At 37.1% G+C, this 12,475-nt stretch overlaps 1 protein-coding gene across 11 annotated transcripts in view; it reads right to left on the bottom strand.

The window, feature by feature from the left end:
• Positions 1–12,475, bottom strand: part of TRAF3 (TNF receptor associated factor 3) — a 75,053-nt gene that overhangs the window by 17,125 nt on the left and 45,453 nt on the right. For 8 of the 11 annotated variants that reach the window (XM_063333098.1, XM_063333099.1, XM_063333100.1 and 5 more), the window contains 4 exons: positions 11,623–11,790; positions 6,557–6,637; positions 3,768–3,842; positions 1,867–1,959 (listed from right to left, as the gene is read on the bottom strand). In XM_063333098.1, the coding sequence (XP_063189168.1) occupies positions 1,867–1,959; positions 3,768–3,842; positions 6,557–6,637; positions 11,623–11,790 (417 nt within the window). The remainder of the gene's footprint in view (positions 1–1,866; positions 1,960–3,767; positions 3,843–6,556; positions 6,638–11,622; positions 11,791–12,475) is intronic. The other 3 variants (XM_063333108.1, XM_063333109.1, XM_063333107.1) reach the window with 2 other exon arrangements.

Below are 12,475 nucleotides of genomic sequence, written 5' to 3'. Positions count from 1 at the left end.
TTTCAGAAGGGCCAAGATTTCTGTGATATTCATCAGCTAAGTTAACTTTGTGCCGTTGTTCTTCAGTGCATCAATTAATTTTTTCTCAAAGAAGAGAACATCAATGAAGTTACAAATCATTTTGTTACCCTCCTCTAGAATAATGTCACTGACATATGATATGTGGTTAGCTATTCTGGTAACTTGGCATGGTCTTGGGATTTCCAGTGATTCAACTCTTTATTATGAATAGGAAGAAGTCTACAAAGCAGGAAGTGAAAAGAAAAGAAAAAAAGAAAATGGACAAACAATGATAAGCAGTTATGTCCTAAATGAAAGTTGAAACAAAAATTTAACATAAAAGAGTAGTAAAGTGAATATTCTCTTAGCTCTATAAGAGACAAACATAGAACTGCTGGGCATTTTTTAAATGACAAAGCACCTCTCAGGACACTGACAAAAGGCAGAACATGGTCTATTCTGGAAGTCACAAGGAACGTGGTTTTTTCCTATGATGTAAAATAAATTGTACAGTTTAAATCAGACTACTGAAAAAAGAACTAAGGATATGAATTTGTATCTGTTAAAACCAAAAAAATGTACAGTTCCTACATTAACAAAGAGATTCGAGTGCAAAAGCAAACTTAAGTATTGTTTTTGATCATCAAACTAAGACTTACACACGTAGTAAAAATTCTGTCTAAAAAACTACACTAGACCTTCACTAGGTTCAACGGTTTCCTTACGGGGCTTAAAGTCCAGGGACAAAAGTGCTTGGGACAAAAATCATATTTTGCTGTTCCTGTTAACTTCTGCTTTAAAGCTATGCTCACTGCAGCTTCAGGACCTTGCTGGAAACCCAAGCATGAGAGATCACTGGAGGCCAAGAAGGGGACACGCTTTCTAGACAGAGTTTGCTAAACCTGAGCTAGAGAGATGCTGTGAGATGACAGAAGTCACAAGCCACACATATCAAAACTGCCACCGAGTTTACACTGGCATTTTATTTAACTCATTCTAGAAAAATCTGAATGGGCTCCTGACTCTTCTGCCTGCATTTGTAGAATAGCTTAGTAATTCTGGGATTCCCCGCCCGCCGCCCCCCCCCCCCCCCAAAAAAAAGCGGAAGCATTATTTTAATGGCTATGTAAAACTTTTTCAAAAAGATTTAAGAAAACTGTGGTTTGTTATGAAGTTTTGTATTTTTTAAGCAAAGCCTTATATTTTATTTGCAAAACAGACGGTTAAGTCATTCAAATGATTCACAAGATTGTAGCTGACACTGATATGATTTCCAGCATCTCTCAAATCCCAAACATTCTAAAACCAGGAGTCCCAAGGAAGCACTGCAACACGAACTTCATTCTGATCTAGCACTAAAGCAGAAATCATCATGTCCATGACTTACAGTATGTTTAATTTAATTAACCTTTGCAGGCCATTCAGTTTGGAAAGCAAGAACAAAAATAAATAAAATAAATAACCAGTTTATTACATGGTATTTCTAATAACGTGTTATCTCTGGAAAAATACTGAGGTAGCAAAAATACAGCTCATAGCGCTGCCATAGCCTTCTGAACCCTCCCTTTTGTAAAAAGGCAGCTCAGAGAGGAAATTTAATACTGGACTTTTTATCTGTATGAAGAAAGTGTTTTAATTAAGTTACCAATGAGGAAAATCGTATATGGAGTTGCGAAGCCAAGTTTCTCACAGCATTTTATTATAACAAAGGTACCAGATATGCTAAATAGCTTGATTGCTTTTGGAGCCTATTAGTGCTTTAGCTGTGCTGTTGAACAGCTATTAAACAGAAAAAAAGCGCTTCTTCCAGTACTTTTATATGATTTAAAGAAATCAATGAAAATTAGAAGTGAGTAGAAGATATACCTTATTTTCTAGAGCATTGCTCCACTCTTTCAATAAGTTAACATGCTGCACTGCTGAGCTGGCTTCATGTGCTTTAATTTGTTGGTTTGTTCCCTGTGACAACAAAGAATTTATACATTTTAGCCAATTCCACTTCTTTTAAACCTACAAAGAAAGAGTATATCAAGACATCGAACCAACACTACATATTTTGGTTCACGGATGCACGTTGCAGAACCGTAGAGAGAAGGGAAATCTACTTGGGAATTTACAAAAGTCAGGAATACATTTAATATAGCAAGTGTTTTATACAACTGCCATATATCTCCATCCAGTGTGTTTGATACGTCAGAGACAATAAAGATGAACAAGATTTACCAAATGAACTGTATTTTGGAGTCTTCTGTGTAGCTTTATACTAAATAAAGCACAATAAAACTCTTGAGTCATACAAAACCTAAAACGTCCAATTCCCCAAACCGTAATTTAAAACTTCTGCTGTATTTCATGAACAGCTTCGTAAGCACTAAATTTTCCCTCAGTTGAGTATTAAAGACAAATATTTAAGATAAATTTATCATCACTGGAAACTGCCAGCTTTATAAATTACTTTGAGAGATATCACAACGCCTAGTTTGTCATCCTAAGATGTTACCGTGATTGCTCTATGATAGTCAGATATGCTGCCTCTGCACAACCTATAAATGCTGTTACAAATAACCACTATATAAAAAGTTTACAGAACACACACAGATCATATACAGAGTACATAAGATGCAGACCATATGACTGACTTTATTTGTATTGTGTTGCATTACACCTACCTCAGTAAGTGTTGTGCAATGCAGAGTATATTAGCTTTGATGGCAGTTACGCTGCAAAGCAACTGAAAGGGTTTCAATGATCCTCAAGGTATGTACTCTATATAAAATACTAAAAATATATATGTGGATATATGTACATATATGCACACATATACATACATATACATAAAATGAATGGCAATACATACGACATAACAGTGGGCAGGGTTACAGCATTGATCAGTTCTACCACTAAGAGCATTACTGTTAACACTTACAATGATGAATGCTCATTATTTAAGAACCTGGAAATACCTGCAGGAAGCAGTTTATTGAGAAGTGTTGCTGCTTATAGTTCTTGTCTCTTTAAGTTATCACGGACTAACAAATGAATCGCACTATCTGATAAACCCCGTTTTTTCCTGTCAGCAGTTTCTGAAATTTCCTGACTAATCTCGTCATTATATAAGCATCCAAACTCCTCAAGATATATGGTAAGGATAGCAGAATATTGGAAGAGACTGGAATAATAAACTCCGAGGTTCGGCCTTTTTTTCTTTTTTAAAATATTGCAGGGATTGCCAGGATTAAAATCTAAAACTTTTTTTTCTTTTAAATAAATTTCATGCTATGCTTTGATTACACACCTATGTGCACACAGACATACGAATGCACATAAAAATATATGTTTTAAGTGCTCTAACCTATATTTAACCTTAATAAAAATATTAAGACACACAAATGAGAGAAAATATAAACATACTTAGCTCAAGGAATTAAGTACTTTCATAGAAACAACTGAAGTTACTAGTCTATTTTCTGAAGAACAAAAATGACTTTCCTTTTATTCTAAGTTAAAAAGTTCTTCAAATGTATCATCTTCCTACTTCAACAAGATGTACCCCGTAACTGAACTCCCAAACCACTGCAGGAACGTGTGGGCTTTTTACATTGTTTATTTTTAAAAGGCAAAACCAAACATCTGCTGCATAATCACTTGGTGCAACTTGATGACTTTTTCTTAACCGAGACTAGAGAAGTCCAGAACTTTCACGTCAAAGAGTAAGGTTCTATTTGCAGACTTTCATCAACTGGGAAGTATAATTGTTATATACTGACCTGAAAAGTGCAGCCATAACGCTTAAAACTACAGGTACTTGGGGCATTAATACATTCTGACAAATGTGCATTCAACTGCAATAGGAAAAAAATGTGAGTTTTGGCAAAAGACGTTTGCATGATAATGCTCAAAACATAAAGGGCACAGGTTATCAGGCTTGTATTGTGTGCCGTTTGCAGAACATACAATACACGTGTGTATATTTTCTCCAGTCTGGCCTAAAGTGCAACTACTATATATACACATATGTAAACCACACGCACATGCCGATACAGTATACAGTGTGATACATTTAATATACAGTGAAACTTCTACTAAAGACTATTTCAATAGGCAACCCAATTAAAAAAAAAAAAAAAGAAAAGGCAAACAAAAAGAACACACTCTACAATTATTCATATGATTTCATTTGACTTTAGTAAATGACTAATCTTTTCTCAACAAGTAATTTTTTTTACTGGTGTTCTGAGCAAGTCTTAAGATCAGTTTCACTGTAGTAAAGTACATTTTTTCTAATCCTAATTTCATGAAGAACCAATTTTTCAAAACATAACATGCAATTCTCTGTGCCTAAATTTAATGGTTAAATTACACAAAAAAGACTAAACAAGTACTGCATGGAACAGACAAAGAGTTTTAGAATAGGTACAGTTAAGTAACTTTAAAAAATGCAGTACACAGGACTAAAATTGATTAGTAAAATGCCTGCATTTTTCACAGATTGAGATTTATTCCAATATCTTGGATTATTATGAGCACAGACCACTTTTCATTTAAAAATAAACCAATTCACAGAAGCGTATACGTATATACAGACAGCAGCCATTGCAGCACAGAGGGCAGCAGCTGGATGCAAACTGCCTAAAAGTTGGAGCAAAGAGCCATTTTTGGATAGGATGGTGCAACAAACACTCTCCTTGTATTTCCCACAAAGCAGACAAGAGCTAGAGTCTAGCTCCTCAGCTGGCATTACTCTTTTGGGTTTCAAAAATCACATTTGAAATTCCCACACCATAAGCCCCACATGACTCAGCTCATCCACCTCCATGGAAAGAAGTGGGGAACCAGTTCTGCTTTGAACGTGTCACTCTGGAACAGACAGGACAGTCTTTAAAAATCTGATACCGAGATGCAAGCCGTCACTCATCTCTGATATACACCTATGATGTTCTAAATGCTATCCATAGAAATTCACAGTATCGTTTCAAAAGACACGTGGTTCAGAAAAAAAATAAGACCAAATAAGAGAGAGACATGTGGTATAACAGGCTTTACAAGAACGCCACATTTTCAACTTCTCAAAACTAGAACTCTGCCAAAGAGTTATGAATTAAACATGAAAAATTGCCTTTTATTCTGCAATAGAATATTCACTTGTTGTACACTACAGAATTTTCTCAAACTGTTAGGCAGGCATTTTCCCATTTTCTGCATTAGAGTCGTTGTCCCTAACCATGCAGCTAAGTAATATATACATTTTCACAGTATCAGAAAAAAATTAAGCAACATACAGCAACAGATGATGCAGGGCAAGATGACTGTTTAAAGTTCTTTTTCCTACCAATGGTTTCAGATCCCAATTCTGACTATATGTGTAACAACCCAGGCTTTAATGGGTCAAATCTTAATAGCACTCAGATATACCTCTTCTCAAAGTAACTGCTGAAGTCAAGATTTAAGAATATGCCCGAGTGCTCCAGAACTGGGATCTAAACTCAGAAGTAAGCACTGACGGAATTGGCTCAGTATACATATTTTCTCTTTTCTTAGCAGCGCAGTTTCTCTTAATAGGTACAACATCTGTCATATATTTTATATTTCATTATCCTGGGGGAAAAGACTGCCCCTGTGTTTGGCAACTGCCTTATGTGCCTTGTGCAACTATGACACGATATTACAATTTACAAGTGTAAGTGAAAAATAGTACGAATCCAACTCAGGAAGTAAGTACCCGTGAAAAGAGAAAAGCTTATCCTCAGATCAGAAACTTAACTTTCCTTAAGTGAGGCTTCCAGAGTGCTGAAGACTTAAATAAGCTCTTCCCCATCCTTGGTGAGTAAGTTTTATTTTTAGGAAAAAAATAACGCACATCGACTTTGGCAGATGCTACTTGTATCTTTTAATGTACAAGAATGTGGATCTCTTCAAACAAGACAGGTTTTAATTTTTTTTTTTAAACCTGGTCTTATATTTTACTGGAAGCTTCTCTACATTAAGAGAGATTTGTATGTATTGTTGGATCTGGCTCTTGGACTCCTATTACCCTGTATCCTACACTAATTCTTGAAGTGTCAGTTGTTATTTTTTCCCAAATTTAACAGATTTAATCATAATTCAAGTTTTTCCATTGAATGATTCTACACATTTATATGATTTTTCTAGTCTTTACTAACTGTTGTCAATGTGCACTAAATTTTAATTATCTCTTTTTATTTTAATGTAAGCTAACTACCCCAAGATGCTGCTCTATTGTCCTCAACAAACGCTTCAAATTGGGGAAGGGCAGGGGGAGAGCTAGTAAAAATGAAAGCAGGAAAGACATGCGTTAATCTTGGGCAAGCCAAGTGTTATAAAGACACAAACCTAAGAAATTATTTCTTTTTCAATAGTTTTTCAAGAAATCATTAAAAATATTTCAGTTTTATCACACTTAACTGTGTGGTAGAAAAAGCTTTTCTTTAGATCTCACACTTATTAAATAAGGAAACGGCTTCTGGCAAAATTCTTGCGAGATCTTACTAAAAAAATTATTTAATTTTTCAGGACAACACTGGGCATGACTTCTTACCTCGCTCCTCATGAGTGTTTTAACACTACATTTATGAGGACATGAAACCATGACACACGGGCAGTCTGTATCTTCATGTTTCTACAGAGGAAAAAGCAAACAGACCACAAATCAACTCTTACTCCAAAATTAAGGAGAGGACTTACCTGCAAAGAAAAGCATCCTACAATAATTAAAAAAAAAAAAAACAAAAAAAAAACCACACAACATTTATTTCAATGCTTATCCCAATTGTGCAGTTACAGAACTCCAATTGCTCAAACATCAGTTTATGTTTTTGATAGATGTGTTGATATTCTGAAGCAAAAATAAGGGGTTTCTCATGTTTTCCCACACAGAATAAATCTATTTGCTTCCCATTTTATTGTTTTTACTTACAGCAATGAAACAATAATAAAAGTCAAGTCTTCTTCCCTAAGAATAACTCACAAAAATGGGCATCTTTAAGAGCGAGCAGAACCACTGCAGATTTCCTTTTTAGTAAGGGCATACAGCGCATGAAGAAGCTCTTCAGAAATGTACATTGCCGCCTCTCTGAGAATCTCTCTTTCCTAAGTACAGATAGTCCCCTTCCAATTCTTTTCTAATTTTGATTCCCAAACATCTGATACCTAGTCTCACTGTTACACACCCAAAGTTCAAAGAGATGTTGAAATTTTATCATGATGCTGGGCAGGCATTTTGATCTGAACCTTGATGATGACAGACACTTCAGTACAGATGTCAAACCATATCACCATAGGGAAGGAAGAAAATCAGGCCCAATCTAATTAAATTTATATTGATTCTCAGTTTTCCTCACCAAAATGAAATATCTGGAAAAAAAAGAAATCAATGTCATGTCGAGTGACATGTCCCATTCAACTTGAAACAAACACTTTAATTTCTGGTACTTAAGAAAAGCAAATGAAACAAAGGTCTAGATTTATAAGCTGGTTAGAAAAGGAAGAAGAAATAGCATGCCCTTTTTGCCCAGTAATGATGTCTAGTCTTCGGAAATAAAACCAAGACATAAAGGAGACCGAAGCTCTCAGATGTGAAAGACCTTAGTTCAGAACTCTGCCATAAATTTGCAAATACTTGAAAATGTATACCTCCTCACTTCTAAAAACACATCATCAGGTATGCTGTTCTGAAGCAGTCCATCCTGTCATCCTCCTGATGGGAGGTTGTAGAGAGTTGGGGGTAGGTCTCTTCTCCCAAGTAACAAGTGACAGGACAAGAGGAAATGGCCTCAAGTTGCACCAGGGGAAGTTTAGGATGGATATTAGGAAAAATTTCTACACTGAAAGGGTTATTAAACCCTGGAACAGGCTGCCCAGGGAAGTGGTGGAATCACCATCCCTGTAGGTAATTAAAAGACAGGTAGACGTGGTGTTTAGGGACGTGCTTTAGTGATGGTTTTGTCAGTGTTAGGCTGATGGTTGGACTCAATGATCTTGAAAGTCCCTTCCAACCTAGACAATTCTATGATTCTTATTCATACTAGTTCACTTGGTGTAGCACATGTAAGCAGTCATAGCGACAGAACAAAGTTAAGCCTAGGTTGCTCCTTAGCCAGAGAGCTGGGACAGCCTCCCAAAATGTGGGGGTGAGGAGCCAGCCTCAGTCCCTCCTCAGCAGGACTTGGATACCCAGCCAGGAGCAATGCTAACAGACTGACAACACCTCTCCCCAGAGTAACCTCTGTCAAGGCAAATGCAGGACTCTTCTGATAAGCCCATAGGACCATTTCTGCTCAGACTCAAGGGTTGGACCTGGGCTCCCTCATTCTGAACACGTCCGTCATTGGGTTGAAGAGAGACATCACGTGCTGCTGTGCAGCTCCAGGAGCCTACTGCCCTACAAACGTCTGTAATGGTTTATCAACTACAAGGCTAGAAAAATAATGCTCCCTTCTAACATTCATTCCCTGATTTTAACTCACTCTCTTCTCTAACCTGCCCAAACTATCTGGCAAAGGCTATGACATTGACTCTCGGTTCACGATAAAAAGGCAACACACAACTTCTTCTCAGCCCTCTGTCTAGTCCTCTTCACTCCACATCCCAAGGCCCACTCACTGAAACCAAGGGGAGCCTTTCCAATCACTTCAGGATATCCCATTCCAGTGGCAGCATCCTCTTCCAGCTAAATTCACACAGTCGAGCACACAAAACCAAGAGCCAAATGCAGCACATAATATGGGTAACACCACGTGCAGGGCACCTGGCACAGATGAGGGCAAGGCAGGATATTAATATGGCTGCCCAGAGAAGCCAGTGCCGCACTCAGAACAGGTCTGGTTGCAGGGCAGTGACAAGGGAGCAAGGTGACAATGTCTCGTGCCTTCCTCAGTGGCCGTCCCGGTCAGCCCAGTGGTATTTCGGCCTACTGAGTAGAGTCCAGATTGCCTTGGCAGGGCCTGCCCGGACAGCCTTTTTGTGGCCAGGGTGGCAGCCAAGAGCCTAGGCACTAGGTAATGCTGTCCTTCCACATCTGTATCATACCACTACTGCCCAAGCATCAATTTTATAGGAGAAGCACTTCCAAGCAGTTTTGTGGATTATTCACAGAAAAATCTAACAACTCAGAAGCATTTCAGGCTACTAATTTCTGTTTTAGCAATGCACCATCTTTGTCTGCCGGGAGTTGCAGGATGGAAAAGGTATCTTTGTGACAAAAACCCCCAAACTTTTTCGATGGTTTAAACAAAAGAAAATAAATTAAGAAGTTAACTTGCCTAGAGACAGTGCAGGCAAGACAAATGCAATCTGAAGAAATGTGTACTAACATCATTAACTAAAGAGTCTGCCTCCAACAACGGGGATTTCCTACCGCACGGGTCATGGGATTCTATGAAGACATGAACCATACATACTCCGGTAAAATTATTTTTGTTTCCATTTGCATACCTTTTTTCTCGGTATGCTCCCTCTATCTCCATTTTCAGTTCAAGTCACCAAGGCCTGCTTCAGTCGTTATTACATTAGCGAAAATTTTAGGCTACAGAAGCTAGAGATGAACTCAAGCTCTGGGTGACAAAACTCAAATGAGAAGTCAAAAGGAGCCTTTGATTCAAACGTACAGTCTCATTAAGCTTCTGATTCTCATTACCAAAGTAAAATGAGGTAACATTTTATCAGGCAACAACAAATAAAACCATCTGCATTTCTGTAATCACTGAACTTTTAAAAATCTAGGCAAAAAAACTGAAAAATGGCAGCCAATTGCGGAGCTTTCTGCACCCTTAAGCAGCATGGAAGTAAAACTGTCCTTTTTTCCTATGTACTGAAACAGATAAGCCAATGATAACATGCGAATATGTAACACTCCTTGGAAGTGTTCTGATTTACAAATGCAGATTTGTTTAGAACTTTTAAGGCCAGGCGAACAGCAGTACCAACTTTAGTACAATCAAAATAGCGACACCTGAACATAAAGCTACATTTTAACCTCTTTGGCGGTCTGGATAAGGCAATTCCATTACCTCTTAAAACAACTCAGAATCACACCACTTAAGATTTTGGAGAACAATTACTTCATTTAAAACACTTAAAACATTTTCTGTTCTTCAGAGTAATACGCCATTCTTGTTCCCAGCATGTATGCCTAAAATAGGTTTCGCTGTGAATTAAAAATCTGATAGACTAAAACTTGTCTCAGCTTCCGAATATCTTGAAAGCTACCGCTAGTTCAAAGATTTCATAAATGTCAAATCCATCAACATCTGATAAAAGAGAGAGCTCTTACACTAAAACAAAGTGCTATATTCTTCAAGACGTAAGGATGATTTCAGACTCAAAAATTTAACTACATTGCCCCTATAAAAAGAAACTGCCTACAAGGAACCTGTGAGAATGTTGCTTGGATGTGGAAATCCAGCTTGTACAACGAAACATATTTAATATTCCCTGATTTTGTCTGTTAAGACACTATGCATTTTTTAATGTCACTCTTTGCCTTACATCAGTTCCCAGCTTAAAGAAAATTCTGTGAGAACAGCATCCATAATCTATCTAAATACAGTTTCACCTCTGTATCAGAATGTGCAAGAGTAAACAGTGTAAACTATTTTCTCCATGTATTTTCACATCTGAGCCACTTTATACTAGGTAATGCACAATTATTGAAGTACCAGCCCTTGCAGATATACACTCAAATAATTGAAAGCCAGATCTAAATGAGAACTTGGTGAGATTCCACCTGTGCCTTTTTGTAATGGCATCTCTGTGCAAATAATGCTTCTTATCGTTGTGAGACTTCACCTAACAAACAATACACAAAAACACAAATAAAAATTAAATTCTCATCACTCTTACTACACTAAAAAAGGTCCAAAATCCGAGACTGTCAAACTATGTAAGCAGAATTTTAAAAAAAAAAGTTAAAATTACAGCAAGAGAGATTCAGCATAATACAGTTAAATGCAAAACAATACAAACACAGACAAGTTACAATTCCATGTGTAACGTAAGACTTTCTCAACCTCCACTCCATACTTCAAACTCACAACATGCTGCTTCTCAGACAACCTACTTATATGCCAAGAACAGCGGTAACGTGGCCTGGGCCTATCATGTACCATTGCTAGTTATGCCAAAACACTATTTCTTTTTGCATTGTTTCCTCCTTTCCTCTCGTAAACAGATCACACAGCACCCGAGAAGGATTATATGGAAAGATGCTATTTCTCCAGTCACTTGCTATGCTTATGCTTTTCCTGCCCAACATTTAATTGTTATCATGGTAGTTGCATTTATTATATCAATTTAAGCAAAATGAAAAAGCAGAACAAAAATTGCTTTAGTATCAATATTATGCAGTGTGTCTGAATTTCTTTTAAGTGCAGTATCTGAACATCAGAAAAAAGAAAGTTTCCCAGTCAGTGCAGTAGCTGGTCTTTTTGCAGGGGGGAAAAAAAAAAAAAAAAAAAAAAAAAGACGTTTTGAAAGTAAGCCTGTTTTCTTTTTTGACTTACTAATGCTGGCCAAGGCTCTACTGGCAGCTACAAAGAAGCACAAGAAGAGTTATTATTTCACATTAATGTATGAATCTTGTTCTGTATACACAAGAAAATACTGCACCTGCAACATAATCATTGGGACTTGGCTTTTGCAATATTTACAGGTTGTCTCCCGGTATTTACAGGTCTTCTCTACATGGTCTGGCAAATCTTTTCTCAGTATTTTCTCTTTGCAATCAGCATGAGGACACGAGAGTTCTTCAAACTGACAATCAGTTTTCAAATGCATCTGAAAGATACAAAAAAATAGCCAAGCCAACTAAGTTTTGTGCAGGTCTTCCATCCTTTGAGACATTCCACATTAAATAACTTCAGAACCAAAGTAAGCAAAGTTATTTGATGCACTATATTGTGCAAGAGCAAACACTAGCAAATCTACTCGGGAGTACACCTCTGACTTTACAGTGCATTTACCCGGACAGCAAATTTCACTCTATTATAGATGTCTACAAGGTACTTTTATACTAAAATTCCACACAGGCTATTTAAACAAAAGGTAAGGATTCTTTTTCAAGGTATATTATTCCACATAAACATAGATGCTGCCCTTAAGTTATTTAAGTACCTGAGCCTGCTCATTCAAAGCAAGTTTAAGTACCTACACATCTCACTGCAGACTGCTGTGTAGCCATCCCTTCCGACTGTTAAAATTACTGGATTACTGTTAAGTTATGCCTTCATGAAACAAAGCTACAAGTTATTTTGTACAAGTCTGGAGAGGCCAAAGGTTTAATTCCACACATAAACCACCACTTACATGAGAGGATTAAGACTGGTAAATAAAAATAAAAACACACCAAAAAGCAATGCAAATTTCTCACATTTGTGAAGTACACACTAAGATTTTTCCCTATTTTAGTTTTCCCTCCAGTTTTCATTTGTTTCATGCATTTACATTTCTGAGCTTTAGCATC

Source organism: Chroicocephalus ridibundus, chromosome 4, assembly GCF_963924245.1.
Source record: "Chroicocephalus ridibundus chromosome 4, bChrRid1.1, whole genome shotgun sequence".
Classification (NCBI taxonomy): Eukaryota; Metazoa; Chordata; class Aves; order Charadriiformes; family Laridae; genus Chroicocephalus; species Chroicocephalus ridibundus.
Note: the sequence above shows the minus strand (reverse complement) of the source record. Positions and strands in the feature narration are given on the sequence as shown.